Source organism: Mustela lutreola, chromosome 14, assembly GCF_030435805.1.
Source record: "Mustela lutreola isolate mMusLut2 chromosome 14, mMusLut2.pri, whole genome shotgun sequence".
Taxonomy (NCBI): domain Eukaryota; kingdom Metazoa; phylum Chordata; class Mammalia; order Carnivora; family Mustelidae; genus Mustela; species Mustela lutreola.
The window spans coordinates 7,426,060-7,443,469 of NC_081303.1; the positions used below are offsets into that span (position 1 = coordinate 7,426,060).

At 42.0% G+C, this 17,410-nt stretch overlaps 1 protein-coding gene across 3 annotated transcripts in view; it reads left to right on the plus strand.

Annotated features, from left to right (window-relative positions):
- Positions 1–17,410, plus strand: part of WDR64 (WD repeat domain 64) — a 140,094-nt gene that overhangs the window by 85,323 nt on the left and 37,361 nt on the right. For all 3 annotated transcript variants that reach the window (XM_059146297.1, XM_059146298.1, XM_059146299.1), the window contains 4 exons: positions 158–306; positions 2,442–2,565; positions 4,914–5,089; positions 13,430–13,603. In XM_059146297.1, the coding sequence (XP_059002280.1) occupies positions 158–306; positions 2,442–2,565; positions 4,914–5,089; positions 13,430–13,603 (623 nt within the window). The remainder of the gene's footprint in view (positions 1–157; positions 307–2,441; positions 2,566–4,913; positions 5,090–13,429; positions 13,604–17,410) is intronic.

The following is a 17,410-nucleotide window of genomic DNA, read 5'->3' on the forward strand; positions in this document are numbered from 1 at the left end:
AGAAAATAAGTGTATCTTCACCTCATTAGATATCCTAGGAATCGATGTTACTTACCTCGCCGATGGGTTGTTTCCAAACACAACTGTTTGGGTAAAATCCTTTGTGCTTCAAAACTTCTAACGTTGGGTGTTTGTGACAATCTTCTTTCTGTTCCAGGATCTAGTGTTATGGACATGTACCCTCTGACCAGGATGGTCCAAGATACAAAACAGATTCCTCACACTCATGAACGAGAAATCAATGTCATGCTTTACAACAGATATTTTCACCAAGTACTTACTGTCTGTTCTGAATCCATCATCAAGGTGAGTGTATATTGGCTCTTCAGAAAGAAAAAGGCAAAGCAGAATGTTCTCTTTTGACAGGGAAGGCTTTGTGTGATTAAGTAAATGTAGTGGCCTGTGTGATGAGATCGACAGTATAGCTATTTTTAAACACTCACGAACACATGAAAAACAAGTATTTTCAGCCAGCTCAGACTGCTTGCTATTAAGCTGCAGCCTCAATGAAATAAATAAAGCCAGTTTTTTACTATAGGAATTTACTATAGGAATAAAATTCTTATTCCTATAGGAATAGGAATTTTAAAGGAAATATACCAAGGAAGGAGTACTAGGATGGATGGATGGACGGACAGGTGGATGGTGGATGGTGGATGGATAGATTAGATCGATAGATATGGGTAGATTAGATAGATTGATAGGTTTTTAAATCTGAGTTATGAGCAGAAGATAGGGTAAGAAGGAAGGGAGAGAAATTTATAATGTTTACTATAACCCCTATAGGTGCAGGATATGTGCCAAGTGCCTTCAATCCATGATCTTATTTAATCTTCATACTGGTTCCATGTGGACAGATAAAGCGTTTCATTTAAAGATAAGGAAACAGGGGCTCATGGAGATCAAGCAACTCGCCCCAGATTGCGTAACTAGTAAGCATCATAGCTGGGGTGTGTACCCAGGTTGGCCTGATGTAGCTCCCTTTGTCTGTTCCTGTGCATTCCTCCGCCTGACACTACCGTGCTCCCCAGAGGCCCGGGTACGCAACCATCCTAAGTGCATCAGTAATTACGACCACTGAAGCCATCTAGCAGTGATGACCGGCAGTGTTTGCTTCAAAGGAAACATGCATGCTCTCTGAAAGGAAACATCTGGAGCAGTAGAGAGCGTCCTCTGGAGGCGCTTTAAGGCCCCTCTCAATCCTGGACCCTCTGTACTCATCTGCTGGAGATTTTCTCAGGCCCAAATCTGGGAGTTCAGTTAACAGTCACCTAGTTCTGATAAACCTACAGAATAAAACCTACTCCGTTTTCATGAAATACTGACCTCTAGCAGGGACATGGTTTCCCTGTAAGGGAAAAGCGGGAAACTCACATCTGGGTGAGTTTTCGTACCTGATTGCTTGCTTGAAGAGAGATCATACTTCAGCCCAGAACATAGGTGACCTCTGAGACCCATTCATGCAGTGTCATTCATTTCTCTTCTCCTTTAAAGACCTTGTCTGCACTGGGGGCACTCAGAGGTTGAGAACGTGGGCTTTTGAGTCAGACTGGCCTCAATCAGGTCAGTCAAGAGCCCTTGGTTGGCCTCCAGATGACTCCATAAGTTCCCTCCGGTCTTGCTCTCCCTCCCTGATTCCAGCTGCGATGGCTGTCTTTCAGCTCCCTGGAGGGGCAACGTGCCTTCTCATCTCTGGCCTTTTGCTTCTGCTGCCTCGGCCCCACAGACCCAGAGGGTGACCGTCTGTCCTGCCAGTGCAGTTTCATTACTCACCGACAGTCTGCTTTACATGTGAGCACAGCAGATCCACGAAGAAGGAGAGATTTAGACCGAAAGGCCAAAGGTCTAGAGCCTCGACTGTGTTTCCAAAGAGAGAGAATGATGTATCTTGACATGTTTCTGGATTTTCTGATTATACCCAGCCTGATTACACAGACAGCCTTCTCTGAAGTCTCTCTCTCTCTCCCTCCCCACCTCCCTCCAAGAGGGAGGCCCATGCCCCTCATCAGATTATTTCTGTCCAGGGACTCCTGGCTAATTCAAATGAGTGTCAACAGGGAATAAATCCAGTTTTGTTTGTTGTTTGTTTGTTTGTTGTCCGCGTACTTGTAATGGTCACATTGCTATCTGGCGGCTAATCTTGTTTCATGCTCACAGCAGCAAAATTGGCGACTTCTTCCCCAGCCAAGGCTGCTGGAATAGTCAGTCTGTCTCCACCGCCTAGGTATGCAGCAGACACACTTGAGCATCCCAGGAATGATTCGACAGCACTGCATCTGTTAGAACTTTCTTCGGTCAAACCAACACTCAGGCCAGAATGTTGGAAAAGACTTTAGAAGAGCACAGCACTGATCTGGAGGCTGTGGTGAATACTACAAAATTTTGTAAGAGCCGAAGGGTATCTGGATGACTTGATTTTTTGTTGCTGTTCTTTCCTACAGGTTTGGGAACTCGAGACTGGCCTCCAAATATACCAGATTTTAGACCCTCATGGCTTCAGTGTTGAACTGACTTCGGCAGCTCTTGATGAGACTGGATTTCTTTTTGCCACAGGGGCATACAACGGTCAGATCCCTAACCCAAATAGGGCCTCCCTGCTTTAGTACCCGAGAGTTTGTGCTCAGAGCTCATCTGCTGCGTGGGTTGGAGACAGAGAGAACACGAAGCAGGCTGACATATGTCAGCATGCCAGAGAGATGGCTCTGCCTGGCTGAACAGCAGCAGACTCTGCTGTAATGGCCATCAAGGCTCAGCTGTCCATGCCTCATGTCGCATTTATATTATGGCTTTAACGTTCGCGGAAGTCTTTCACACATATCTCATTCCATCCTTGGCAGGAATTGTGTTGCACGGATGCCTTTTGTCCTTTTAGTTTTGGGGACCATCAGCTAAAGGATGGATGTTTACATTTAGTAGATTGGGGGACCAGACAAAAATCCAACCAGCTTTGTTGTACAACACCCAGATTTCTACACGGGACTTAGGAGTCTCAGCTCCTTGGGGGCATGTCAGGCTCGGCAGTGTTGGTGTTACGTCACTTGCTGCTTCTCAAGCTATGGAGAACTGCATAGAACTTTCTAGAACTAAGCACTCCAGCCTGCCTTCCTTTTCACCTTACCTTGCTCTGACCTCCCACAAAAGAACTACTTTACCTAGACGATATGACCCACTTGTGTGCACTACTCATAGTTTATTTATTCTAGAGATGTATTTGCTAAGAAACTCTTGCTTGGAAGCCAGTGGGTGGGAGGAGTGAACATCCTGATGTGAAATTCTGATTTTTCCAAGTGTGACAGATAACAGTACACACGGAATGAAATCACGGATGCTAAGTTGATGAGGTGTGAGTAAACGCAACTGTTGTGCGTGTGGGACAGTTCTCCAGAAGGCAGTCTTAACTGCTCTCTGAGCATGCTCTCCATACATATGAAAATCAGTTATAATAGAAAGTCTGAGCAAAGCACACAACTGTTATCAGGAATAAGCCTTAAATTCATCCAGATAACTAAGATAGTACTTTTTGCAGGCAAGAAAGTCCTAGTTCATTGTTGGTGGTAGGGTCTAGAATCTCTTCAAACATGCCCAGTTTGTTCTCCTCAGAGGTCATTGACAAAGATGCTGTGACATCCTAGAGCAGCCTGGAAAGCAGGATTCTCTGGCTCTCAGAGCAGCTCTGCTCACAAGCTGGCAGCGCCCTTCATTCCTCTCCACCTTCCACCCTCTACCTAAGCTAAGCAATACTTCTTCCTGCCCTCTGCCCCATTAAATTTGACTGTCAAAGTCCTGAGGCAGCGAGAAATGCATGCTGTGACCCTGTGGTCCACATATCTGGGACTAAATGAGCGCATTCCTTCTTTCCATTGTCTGTAGGACTACATTCCTCCAGACCATAAAGTCATTGAGGGTAGGAAGCACCCCTGCTCACTCGGCATTTGTAGCTCCTCATGGAGTGCTGAGGATAGAGGTAGAATTTAGTCAGTGTTTAATGATGTCGGGAACAAGCAAATGGTAGGAGTTGTGAGTGTTGCTGATAGAGAGAACCTGGCAGAAGGAAATAAAAACAACATAGTGAGAACATTGTGGGTGTCCAGCAGGAGTAGAGCTGAGGATAAGGCATGGGGGTGGGGGTTGGGATTAAGGTCAAGCAAAGGGAAGAAAGTCCTGTAAGGAGCAGTTCCCTAGATTCTAAACCTGAGGTGACCCTTGGAAAAGCCCATGTGAAGAGACTTCCTACACGGTCTAGAAATAGCCATTCAATAGCCACGCCATTTATCACGCCCTCTGGCCTCTTCATCGAGCTCCCCGAAATCGAATGACCCAAGTTAAGTGCCAAGAAAGTAGGATTTCACATGTAAGAAGAAACTCAACACCTGTGTTGCATTTTCTTCCCATGCAACCGATAAAACAACTCAAAGCTTAAGCGATTCCTACCTGCTAGAATTTCTCTTAAAAGTTTTATCACCCAATAAGAACAACAGTCATCGAACACGTCAGCGCCTTAGTGACAATCACACTGGATGGCGCTTTCACTAGGAATGACAATTACGGTTTGATGTTAGACAAATGGAAAGATAGTGGGGAGTGTTCAGCAAACTGGAACGTTTGGGAGACTAAGGACAGAAAAGATGCACTTCAGCCAGAGAGCGCAGGAGAGTCTGAGTGTGTCGAGAAAACCGTCACAAATTTCAAGACTGCTGTCCTGCTCATTTTTATCAGCCTGTGACAAAAGAAAGCATACCCAAATGTATTTTGTGCCCAGCAATGTGGAGGCTCACCGGTCACCCTGAGTAGGAAATAAATATACGATAAATTGTTGGCAGAACTCTTTCAATTAGATCGATTTTGTCTGAAATAAAAAAGCAAGCTCTCTATACGTTCTTTGTATCTACATAGTCTTTTTCCCGTGTGCTCAGGAACGATTAAAATCTGGGACTTCGGCAGCGGGCAGGAGATGAAAGTGTTGCCAGAGGGGAAGGACTGGAAGGAAGAAGAACACTGGCTACGGCACCTGGTTTTCCTGAAGGCCCAGGAGAAACACCAGTACTTGATCCTCACCTTGGAGCGCAATGGGAAGATCAAAATGGTCCAGGTGAGCAGTGCCAGACTTGTGTGTGCACTCAACGCGCTCTTCCTGTGGAAATCAGTGGCGTTCTGGGAGGAGTCCCATCTCCCTCTTCTCCTGCCGGTCACTGAGAAGAGCGGCTCTCCACCAGTCTTTCTAGGAGGCTCTTAGTGAAGAGCATCCTTGCTCAGGTCCAAGCCAAGAGCAAAAAAGGACTAGCAGCTCAGGGGCAGCATCTCAGCTGCCCAGCGTTTGCTGAAGCCTCGGAACCTCTGCAGCAGGTATCAGAAAGGTGAAACTTACCCACAGCTTTTGCCCCTGACATTGCCTCTAACCTCATCTAGCGAGAATTCACCTGCCGGTGAATTCACCTGCAGGCTCCGTGCAGGGGGAGCAGGGATTTCTCTCTGTCCTTAGAACCCATCATGCATTCAGGGACGCTCAAGTCAATTTTTCAGTTTGTCACCAAAATTGCTTTGTTTACTTTAAGGTTAATGATGCAATCTGCTCAGGGCCATTTCGGGAGGATTGAGGTAGGCTAATTTATTTTTCTCTGTGAGTCTGTTACCACTGGAGAATGCTAATGCCTACTTCATATTTAAGATGAAGGCTGGATCATTTATCCTGGCTACCGAGTGGATCTCTCTGCCTGGAGCTCAAGGACTCATTGACTTTATTATTCTCCTTCTGAAAGCTGAGAACAGAAAAAAAGAAAATCTTAAATTAGGTTAGCAATCATGAAATTTCAGCATTGATTAAGGTGACTGATGGTGCTACTGCTGGAAAAAAGGAGTGAAAAACATCCCTGAATCAATATACTCTTCCCGTGTTGTCAGAGCCATCCAACAGCACCAGAGAAAGGAATTTCTCAGTAAAAAAAAAAAATTTCTCTATAACACAACAATGGATTGACTTCCCTTCTTCAAGGGAGTGCAGCTGACCATCAGTATGCTTTTCCTAAGAGACCATGTCTATTACAAACACTCCCTTTTTTAAAGACTGCAAAAAACAGCCTGGTGCTGTTCCCACATCAGAATTGCTTTTGGTTTTACTGCAGCATTTGTCACATTGATTATTCTGCTTCTCCATGTCTCCAAAATCCATAGACAGAGCTTGATGAAGATAGAAAATCTCTCTTATTTGTACTTATATTCTTGCTCTGCCTGGGTAGGCAGAGATTGAGGATTGAGAAAATGAAGCAATACTGGAAACCTTTTATAAAATATACAATAGTAAATGCTTGGGAAGGGTTTTTGTTGTTTTCTTTTTTAAGATTTTATTTATTTATTTGAGAGCAAGCAAGCGGGTGAGAGAGCACAGAGAGGGAGGGAGAAGCAGGTCCCCGCGGAGCAGGGAGCCCGATGCGGGGCTCAATCCCAGGACTCCAAGATCATGACCTGAGCCAAAGGCAGACGCTTAACCCACTGAGTCACCCAGGCACCCCAGTGTTTGGAAAGTTTTAGGGAATTTTTATTAATGGTAGAGAAAAGAGCTTTACAATAAGCATAATGCTGAATGCACACTTACTTATCATTTATGGTTAATGTCTTATTATTATTATTTATTGTTATTATTTGCCTATTAAAAATAAGATATGGTTTGGGGCTCAGTGAGTTAAGCCTCTGCCTTTGGCTCAGGTTATGATCTCAGGGTCCTGGGACTGAGCCCCACATCGGGCTCTCTGCTCAACGGGGAACCTGCTTCCCCCTCTCTGCCTGCCTCTCTGCCTACTTGTGATCTCTCTCTCTCTCTCTCTCTCTGTCAAATAAATAAATAAATAATCCTAATAAGAAAATAAGATATGGTTTGATTCACATATTTACCTTCTTGAATACTGTTGACCCTTGCACAACATGGGTTTGAACAGTGTGGGTCTACTTATATACAGATTTTTTACAGTACTATAAATGTACTTTTTCTTCCTTATGATTTTCCTAATATTTTCTTTTCTCTAGTCTGCTTTGTTGTAAGAATACAGCTTATAATACATACAACATACAAAATATGTGTCAGTCATGTGTTGATGGAGTCGGTAAGGCTTCCAGTCAACAGTTGGCTATTAATTGTTACGTTTTGCTAGAGTCAAAAGTTGTATGTGGATTTTCAGTTGAGTGAGGCTTATCACTCCTAACATGTTGTTCAGTGAATGTATTTTCATTCATTCATTTTTTTTTCCAATGAGCATCTAGTAAGTGTGTCTCATGGGCCAGAAAGGTATCTTCCCTTTCATCATGGAACTTATAATTTAATATGAAGGATTGATATTCATCTACCCATAACAAATGTTACAAATACTTACACAAGTGCCACATGAATTTACTGTGCTGGGCGTGGCCCAGCCAAAACAGGAGTCAGGGAGGATTTCTTTGTCCACTGATTTTCAGTGAAATTCAACACTTCAAGAAACACTTTGTGTGCCCCACATTGCTAGAAGTTCTTCCAAATCCCAAGATTCGATGGAAAATAAGGTATTTAGGAACTAGATTATTCAGACCCACCCTCCACTGGAAAGGATGAAAAGTTCTGAGTAAAATATTCGCTGAATCTCTTAATGAGCACTAAAGAGTTGACAAGATTGGTGACTAAAGATCAGACCAAAAATTTAGTATAAGTGGAGAATGAGAGGTAAGTGAGGAACTAAAACACCACGGCTGTTTTTGTCCCAAAGGCATTTTCCAAAGCTAGAGAGGATTCAGTTTTGGAGACTCCTTCTTGATTAGGAAAGATAAGAAGTCCAGGCCTAGGGCCTGCCTAAAGCAAAGAATTTAATACCACATCCATAATATGCTGGGATCCAAAAGTTATACTTTCAGCATAAAAGTAAACCAGAAAGAAAGGAACCAGCTTCCAAAGGGCAAGGCAGGAAAATCTGCCCTTACACAGGGCCAAGCAGGAAAGAAGGGAGAAGAGTAGGAAAACAAAGCAAGATGAGACAAAGCCCTGTTCCTCAGAACTATGGCCACAAGTAGGAACTCATATACATTTGTAGGCTAGATTGGCCATGCTTAGGAGGTCAAAGAAATCTCAGCTATGAACTTGATTTAAGGTGGTCTAAAACTGATAGTTTTGGCAGGCACCTGGGAGAAACAAATACAAATCCATCCCGAAGAAAGGCACATTCCCTAAAACCAGAGTCAGGATAATTAAGTGCACAAGAAAACTAGACAAGAAGGTTTGGGCACAGAGATAAGTAAGTAGAACAACAGAACAAAAACAGGTCCATATACAACAGAAGTGGCATAGCAGATTTGTGTGGCAAGAATATATTTTTCAATAAAAGGTTTTAGAGCAACTGGACATCCATATGGAAAAAAATGTAATTTTTTAATTCCTGTCTAAGACTATTCCTTGTAGATTAATGACTTCAAAATATTAATGGGAAGACAAAACAATACAAGGTTTAGCAGTCACTATAGGACATTGTCTTTATGAATTTAGGAAACTTACCTAAGTCTTATCTTAGGTAAGACTCAAAAACCACTAATTATTTAAAAAATGGACATATTTGGTTACATGAAACTAATAAATTTTCTTCATCAAAAGTCATCAGAATTAAAGTTACAAGACAAGAGTAGAGTTAAAGAAGAGATTTGCAACACATAATAACCAATTGGATTAGTATCCTGAGTTCTTAGATAATAAATAAGGGAATTAGTTCAATAGAAAATGAAAAAAGATAAGTGCTTCATAAAACAGCAAACCCAAATATTCAATAAATATATGCAAAGATGCTAAACTTCGTTAGTAATCAGAGAAATTCAAATTGGAATTACAGTAGATACACCACTAACAGTGTTGCCGGTGAGCGTCCAATGCGGATCTGATTATTTTTCCTCTACAGCTTATTCCCTTTCTCTGCAAACTTCGATGTTATCTTTGTCTCAGAAGCTTAAAGACTCTGCCGGTATGCATATGTTTTCTCATCAGTTCCACAGGAGACTTTTTAATCTACAGTCTTGGACATTTCTTACAGCTTAGGAACTGTTTTTGTACTATTATTTTTATTATTATATAATATATATATTATTTTTATATTATTTTTTGGTACTATAGTCTGTATTATTTAAGTATCTTTTCCACATCTGTGTCTTTTTCTAATTCAGGAACCCATACTATTTGGATTTTGGGTCTTCTGACTCTATCCTCTCAATTTCTTGTATTTTTCTTTATGTTTTTCTTTTTAGTCATGTTGTTTTGAAATATTTTTCTCTATCTCTAAGCTATTTGTTCCAGTCTCGAAGAGAAATTAATTCTCCTTCACTTCACCCACCAAATTCAGATGTTTGAAGGCCCCGTTCTGTTGTTTTGTTTCAGTTTTGAACTTCCTTAAGGACTCTTCAGTTTTGCTCGAGTTAACATACCACCAACTGTCCAAGTCAGGGACCTGTTCTGCATATTTTGTCTGTAGTTCTTCTCTCCGGATACTAGCCCCTCCTAGTTACGTTTCTTTTTCTGCTCAGTAGGATCTGGCTGCTAGAAAAACACAGGAGTGGTAATTCTGAGAGGGTGAGGTATGCAGCCATGCTGTTCCTGAAGGGGGGTTTAAAGATTTTATTTATTTATTTATTTATTTATTTATTTGACAGAGATTGAGAGAGAGATATCACAAGTAGGCAGAGAGGCAGGCGGGGGTTGGGGGGAAGCAGCTCCATGCTGACCAGAGAGCCTGATGCAGGAATCGATCCCAGGATCCTGGGATCACGACCTGAGCCAAAGGCAGAGGCTTAACCCACTGAGCAACCCAGGTGCCCCAGTGAGGGGTGGTTTAGTTTAGAGACCACACAGCACCCCTGGTGGAGACCATAGCCAGAAGCCTTCCTGCTTCCCATTGTCTCTCCCAATTTCAGAAGTACAGAAGGCTCAGTCCAACTGTTCAGCTACTCCTCAACTCTTTGGTGGCAAGGAACACTAGGTATATGTCATACTTCCCATTGTCCCCTGGACCCCCTTTCTTCCTGGGATTTAGGTTTGTTTCCAGAGTAATCACCATGTTCAGAGCTTACCCTTGAACTCTCTCCCACCCTGGTTCCCAGGCTTTTGTTCAGCCCAGAGGGTAACAATACCATAATAACTTTCTTTCCCCCAACTCCAAACCTCATTCTCTGCTTGCCTCCAGAAGCTGCTCCCAGAGTCAGAGCTGGGAGTGGAGTGCAGGCAAGATAAACCCAACCTCCATCTTCCCAGACTCTCTGCTGCATCGAACAAACAAATAAGCAAAAACTGCTTCAGTAGTCGTATTCTGTTACTCAGGAAACTGCTAAATCGTGATGAGTAAGGGGAAGCCCCCATACAATTTATGTATTTCTTCTTAGTGTCTTCAGACCAGTCCTTAATGGCTTGAGCTATAATGTCTCTCTTGTACTTACATACTTGGTTTTATTTTCCCAAGTCTTGGAAAGATGCTTGTGTCACTGCCTGGTCCTGTCACAAACGTCATTGTATGAACTTCTTCAGGCCTGACCTTCTGGCCACATCATGGGAAGGCAGATTATCAACTGCCTGGCCTGTCAGTGCAACGTCCTGACCAAAGAGAAGTACAATAATCATCTCACAATCTCAGTTTTAAGGAGACAGAATTATATCCTGCCTGTATAAAAAATTTTTAGAAATTTTCCCCCAAACCCTTGTTAATAAAAACCATAGATTGGGGTGCTAGGGCTCGGTTAGTTGAGCACCGGACTCCTGATTTTGGCTCAGGCCATGATCTAGGGATTATGAGATCAAGTCCCACAATGGGCTCTGCCCTCAGCAGGGAGTCCGCTTGAGACTCTCTCTGCCCCTCCCCCTACTTGCAAGCACACACTCTCTCTCTCTAAAATAAATAAAAATCTTCCAAAGAAGACATAGATCGGTGAGATACTACTGTTGTAACATCATGAACAGAGTGGTGTGGGAGTTCAAAGATTTTGAGTAATTAACCCAAAAATAGTTCAAATCCTGAAGATCCACTAACTTCCTTTCATCTGCCCTTCCAGCCACGTAACTTTATGTGTTTACTCCTGTAGCCCTATTTTGAGTCCCTTAAAGCAAAAGATCTTCCTTTCAAGGCACTTAAAGTCATTCATGTTCATAGCATCATGCCAACTGCTATTTTCCAGGAGCGCCAATTCCTGAAGGCCTGTCTGCCAATACCAAACTGAGATAAAAAGTTTCGCCACTTAGGGTTGAAATGAAAAAAGTAAGAGCAGTTTCTCATAAAGCTAATTTTACTTTTTAAATTTAAAGTTTGTATCTTTCCTATTTGTTGGTATTAAATTTAGCCTTTCTTTTCATAAAATGATGATAACAGAGTTTCCAGTTCCCTTCTCCCCCATGTCCTCTCGGCGAAATTAAATATTAGTAACTCTGAGTCAATAATTCAAAGTTTGTTTGTTTAATTTTACTGTCCCATGGATTCAGAAAGATTGACGGCCATAGTGGCCATCAAGGAGGCATTTGAACTTAACTGAGCTGTTACTCAGTATGTCAATGTCTGACCACTTCCTGGACACTGCTGAACTTCCTTCTGCTCCCAAAATGGCACAAACTCTAACCAGAGACCCACCCACCAGGTAGGAGGACCACTGGCCAGTACTTTTCAATTAACGTAGATACGAGATAACAGAGACCTTAGATCACCTAGAAACATGTTTTTGAAAAATGAAAGAACTTTTATCCATCCACTCACTGAAGTTCTCATTCTACAAATAAGGAACCTTAATAAATAAGGAAATAAAAGCCCAAAGGAAGAAAAAACGCTTTGCCCAGGCTCTCGCTAGAACTGAGACTGGGAATGTGTTGTCTTCATGTATAGACCAATATTCTCTCCACTTTACCCAGCTGCTCTCAACCTAAAAGATCTGTGCTCTACTAGAAAAATCACCAACCTTAAAATTTTGACTTTTATCCCCACACAAAAATTAAAATTCTGAAAATTAATACTATCTCGACAATAATAACCAGTTAAAAAACAGAGTGATCACATTATAAGAGCAAACAAAAATATAAGATGCTAAATAAATTTAGCAAAAATTTTGTGGAAAGAATTTCTAGAGAACATAAACAATCATCTGAAAATATGGGGAGATACACTATATTCACAAGATGAGATATTACAAAGATCTCTTTATTACATTTGATAAAATGCCTTAGAAAAACAATGAAAAGATAAGTCACACACTGCGGAAAGAGGTAATATACTGTGTCCCAGGTAAATGAGAAAGTATTAGGAAACAGAATTGCTAAAGAAATCCCTCCAGAAGAAATAACCCAAGAGGAAAATAAACAAAGGACAGGTAAGAAAACCCCAATGGCTCACAAACACATAAAAAATGTTCAATTCACTAACTTAGGAAAATGTGACAATATAATCAATACATTTAAAATTTTATTTTTAAATATCTCATTTTGAACCCATCATAAGCAAAAACATCATCATCATCATTAGTTTAAACCAAGTGTTGACAAGAATGTGAAGAAAGGAAAACTGTTATCTAGATCTCATGAGGGTGGAAATGGGAAATGCTACTTTGAAGAACCACTCCTAACATCTAGTCAAGCCAATAATAGCGTATCTTACAATTTAATAATTCTGCTCTAGGCACATGCTGCAGACACTATGGCACCTGTCCATAAAAAGAAGCAGTGAAAAATTGGCAGCAACCTGAACACCCTAGTAGTAGAAGACTGGATAAATAAATTGTACAGTGTATTTGTACAATCCTACAAAGGAGCTAAAAATAAATGAACTAGATGAGTTCCATGTAATAATTTGTTTAAATCTCAAAAATATAATGTTAAGTGAAACAGTTAAAGAATTCATACAGTTTGATACCATTTATAAAAAGGTAAGAAGCCTAAAAGCAGGGTGCCTGGGTGGCTCAGTTGGTTAAGTATCTGACTATTAATTTTGGCTCAGGTCAGGATCTCAGGGTTGTGGGATCGAGCCCTGTGTCAGGCTCTGTGCTGGGCATGGAACCTGCTTGAGATTCTCTCTCTCCCTCTCCTCTGCCCCTCCCCTCCTTAAAAAAAAAAAGGCTGAAAGCAATACCATGACATATGTACCATGTACATGTATATACATATAACAATATATGATATATGCATATGTGGAATACATGTATAAGTTTATGTAGAAATACTAAGATTTTCATAACTAACGCTATATTCAGGTGGCCTCTGGGAAGGGCTAAGAGACAGAAACTGTATTAAAGAGGGCTAGACAGGGCTTAAGATTTGATCATGATAATTTGATAATCTACCTACCACCTTGCTACCCATCTGGTCAGTACATCATTGTATTTTCTGTGTTTCTCTGTATCTTTAAAACAGCTCCAAATAAAATAGTTAACTGAAATTTTTCATGCATTCGCTATATATTTATTGAAGGGTATGGAAGAGGATCTGTATCTCGTGGTGACCTGGGAGCTTCCCAATGTGGTGCCTTTGCTACAAGATGGGAATCACACTGTGCATCTGAAGCCATGTCCTAAACCCAGGAACATGCATATTCCTTTCCCAGATGTCCAGCTGGTAGAGAAAAACGTCTCTCAATGTGTAAACGTAAGTTTCATTTCCTGATTTTTTTTTTCCTTTCTATTATGGGAAATTACACAGAAGTAGAGACAATAATGCATTGAACTTCCACGTGCTGGCCCTCAGCTTCAGAAACTGGGTGTGCATAGCTGAGTACTCCTTGTTATTCCTGCCGCGCGCCGTGACCACCACAAAAGAATGGTTTGAAGCAAATCCCACATACTGTGCCGTTTCATCCTGGATATTTCAGTATGTATCTCTGCATGGTAATGACTCAAAAAGAGGCATGACACCATTACTTTTAAAGATTTCTTTTCTAAAATAATTTTTAAGAAGTCCTTGATTTCATACCATGTTCAGATTTCCTAGATCACCTCGTATTTTTTCAACATTTACAAGGATCAGAACAAGATCCATTTGTGGCATTTAGTGGAAGGGGTCTTAAATCTCCTTTAATCTATAAATATCTTTCCATTTCTCTCTTTCCCTTTATTTTATTTATTTATTCCCTTTATTGTTTATTTATTGAAGATACTGGAGAGTTGGCGCCATAGTCTCACATTTTCTGTATCTTGCTGACTGCATGCCCCTGGTGTAATTTAAGGAATTCTGTGTGTACTTCCTCTAACCTGACTTCATTGCATGAACTTTTATTTTAGTTTAATAAGACTCTGCAGATGCTGTCATATAGTTCCATCAGGATTTACAAAACAACTGGTTGTCTTTCTTTCAAAAAATAGATAAATTAATTTACAATCTGTAAGACTTTTTGTGAGATATTTATATCCGCTCAGTATGGCTGGAGCATGTGTTCACCCCTGAGGGGTAAAGTGGGGGGCATGTTTCAGGATGAAGAACAGAGAAATAAGGAAGCTGCCCTCTTTGTTCTCATAAAAATTTAGGTCGAGGGGTGTCTGGGTGGCCCAGTCATTAAGTGTCTGCCTTTTGGCTCAGGTCATGATCCCAGGGTCCTAGGATGGAGCCCTGAGTCCAGCTCCCTGCTCAGCGGGGAGCCTGCTTCTCCCTCTCGTACTCCCTCTGCTTGTGTTCCTTCTCTCACTGTGTCTCTCTGTCAGATAAATAAAATCTTAAAAAAAAATTTACGTCGACTGATTTTTTTTTTTGAGATTTTATCCACCATTTGCTTACTCTAATATGAGCTCATCCTTCTCAGTTTTTACTAGGATAAGTGGTCAGAAACCAAAGAATGCACGAAACCACAAATTATAGAGGGAACGATCAAAAGGTCTGGTTTTTCACCCCTGTCACTAGTGAAATAAACGTACTTTAAGAGAGAATAATATAACTTGTTTCAAAAACTCTGCAAACTATTTTTTAAAGATTTATGTATTTCTTTTAGAGAGGGGGAAAGCGGGAGCAGGAGTGAGGGGAGGGGCAGCGGGGAAGGATGGAAAGCAAGGTCCCCGCTGAGCACAGAGCCGCCTTTGGGCTTGATCTCATGGCCCTGATATCATGACCTGAGCTGAAACCAAGAGTCAGTCGCTTAATCCACTGAGCCACCCAGGCAACCCTGGAAACTATTATTTTATCATACTATGGAGAGATAATGTATTATTTTCCCTCAAATTTAAATGTCAGTTTAGCACTGCAATTTCAATTCCATTCATAGTTAGTTTAAAGATTTTTGTTTATTTATTTATTTGACAGACAGAGATCACAAGTAGGCAGAGAGGCGGGCAGAGAGAGAGGAGGAAGCAAGCTCTCTGCCAAGCAGAGAGCCCGATGTGGGGCTCGATCCCAGGACTCCGGGATCATGACCTGAGCCGAAGGCAGAGGCTTTAACCCACTGAGCCACCCAGGCGCCCCTCATAGTTAGTTTAAATCATAAGTAGGTTTCATTGTTGGCTTAAAGGATTTGGAGTCAAAATATACAGTGACTGTGTCGTGATAACATCATCTCATAATTGGGCCAAAGCTGGAAGAACAGAGTGCATCTCCTTAAACAGTCATTCTAGCCCATTTCTTCTAAGTCTGCACAACTGGAAACACTAGATTTGGTTCTATGTTCCTTGTTAAGAGCTAATAAGAACAGGACAATGATTACTGCACAGTGAGCCAGATCTGATACAGTTGGCAAGTTATTACATGGGTAGTGCAAAATGCTTGCTTTGGGGCGGGCAGGGGGGAAGGATCTGTAATAAATTACTGAAGTAATAAATGAAAAAAAATGCCTTTAGGATTATAATAAAAATGTAAATTGTCTTAGAGTTTTGAGCCCTTATGTTTTGTATGTATCATAATTAGCATTTCTAGCAGTTCCTTTTTTGCAATGTATTTTAAAATTACTATATAGATGGAAAGTCTGCAAAAGTCACATAGTGGGAAAAAAATTGGGTTGTGCATGGAAATCTTCTTTCTCTAAAACTCTTGGATTTGGGAAGCACTGTTTTGTGAACACCCACTATGCAGCTTGCATTGTTCTTAGCACCGGGAATGCAGAGATTACTGAGCAGTGGGACCTGTTCGACTCCACTGGGGCAACCCAACAGAGAACTTGGGAGGATTAGGCCAGACGAGGGTCCCCCCAAATCATTGCCAATTAGGTCGGAAAGAATTACCAGGACTTAGCTCGGCCCAGATAGGAAGTTTCGTGGGGGAGCTGAGAAGACAAAGTGAATGCCAAGTGGAGGAGATAAAATGCAAAATGTCCCAAAGGGGAGAAAGGGCCTGGCTGGTGGAGGGTTAACTGGAAGCACCGTGGTGTGGCTGGAGGAAGACAGGGAGGGAGGGAAAATGGAGATGGACAGAGAAGGGAGGGCTGGCTCGTGCTCACGGTGTTAAAGCACTTGAGTCTCGTAAGCCAGTGAGGGGCTGTCGATGGGAAATGGCATGATCAGGTTGGTGTTGTGGATACCGACTGTGCCAGCGCTTGATGAGAGCTTTGAATGGGACAAGACGGCCGGAAGGAGACTCGGGCAGGAACCTACTGTTGGAGTCGAAGGACGGAAGGCCATGACAGTGAGGAGGCTGGAGGGAGAGGTTTCGAGCAATGTTTCGGTGGCAAAAGTAGCGGAACTTGGGCTTCGTTAGGGACTGATGTCATGCAGCTGGGAGAGGAGGGTCCGGGGAGGACGGAGGGAGCCAAGGGCGGCGTGGAGCTAGCTCGAAGGACCGGACCGGGACACGGTGCTCCCAGGGAGCTGTAGAATGGAGGGAAATAATGTGCTTGAAGGAGGCAAGAAGTTACACCTATTAACTCTGAGATACCTGTGAAAAATTTCTTTCAGTAAGTATACAACTCTGAAGCTTCTGGGAGGGGACGGACTAGATGATCAGGGCATTGAGACTGGGATGATGATTAAAACACAGGGGCCAAGACTGCCCAAAAAGAGTTGGAAAAAGAAAAACAAATGGGCTAGAGGTAAACTCTCGGCATACTCATATCTAACAGATTGGCAGAGTAAGAGGCTGTCAGGTAGGAAACAGAAAAGGAAAGGTCATACGGACACAAGCAAAATTAGGGTCTAATGTCAAGGTTGTCAAGAGAGTAAGAAGTTTCAGGAAGGAGAGAGCAATTCAGAGTGACAAGAATAATAGGCTTGTAATCTTTTTTTTTTTTTTTTTTTTTTTTAATTTGAGTATAGGGTGCCTGGGTGACTCAGTGGGTTAAGCCTCTGCCTTCTGCTCGGGTCATGATCTCAGGGTCCTGGGATCGAGCCCCGCATCGGGCTCTCTGCTCCCCCCTCTGCCTCTGCCTGCCTCTCTGCCTACTTGTGATCTCTGTCAAATAAATAAATAAAACCTTTAAAAAAAAACAAATTTGAGTATAGCTGACACACAGTGTTACATTAGTTTCAGGTGTACAAGTTAGCG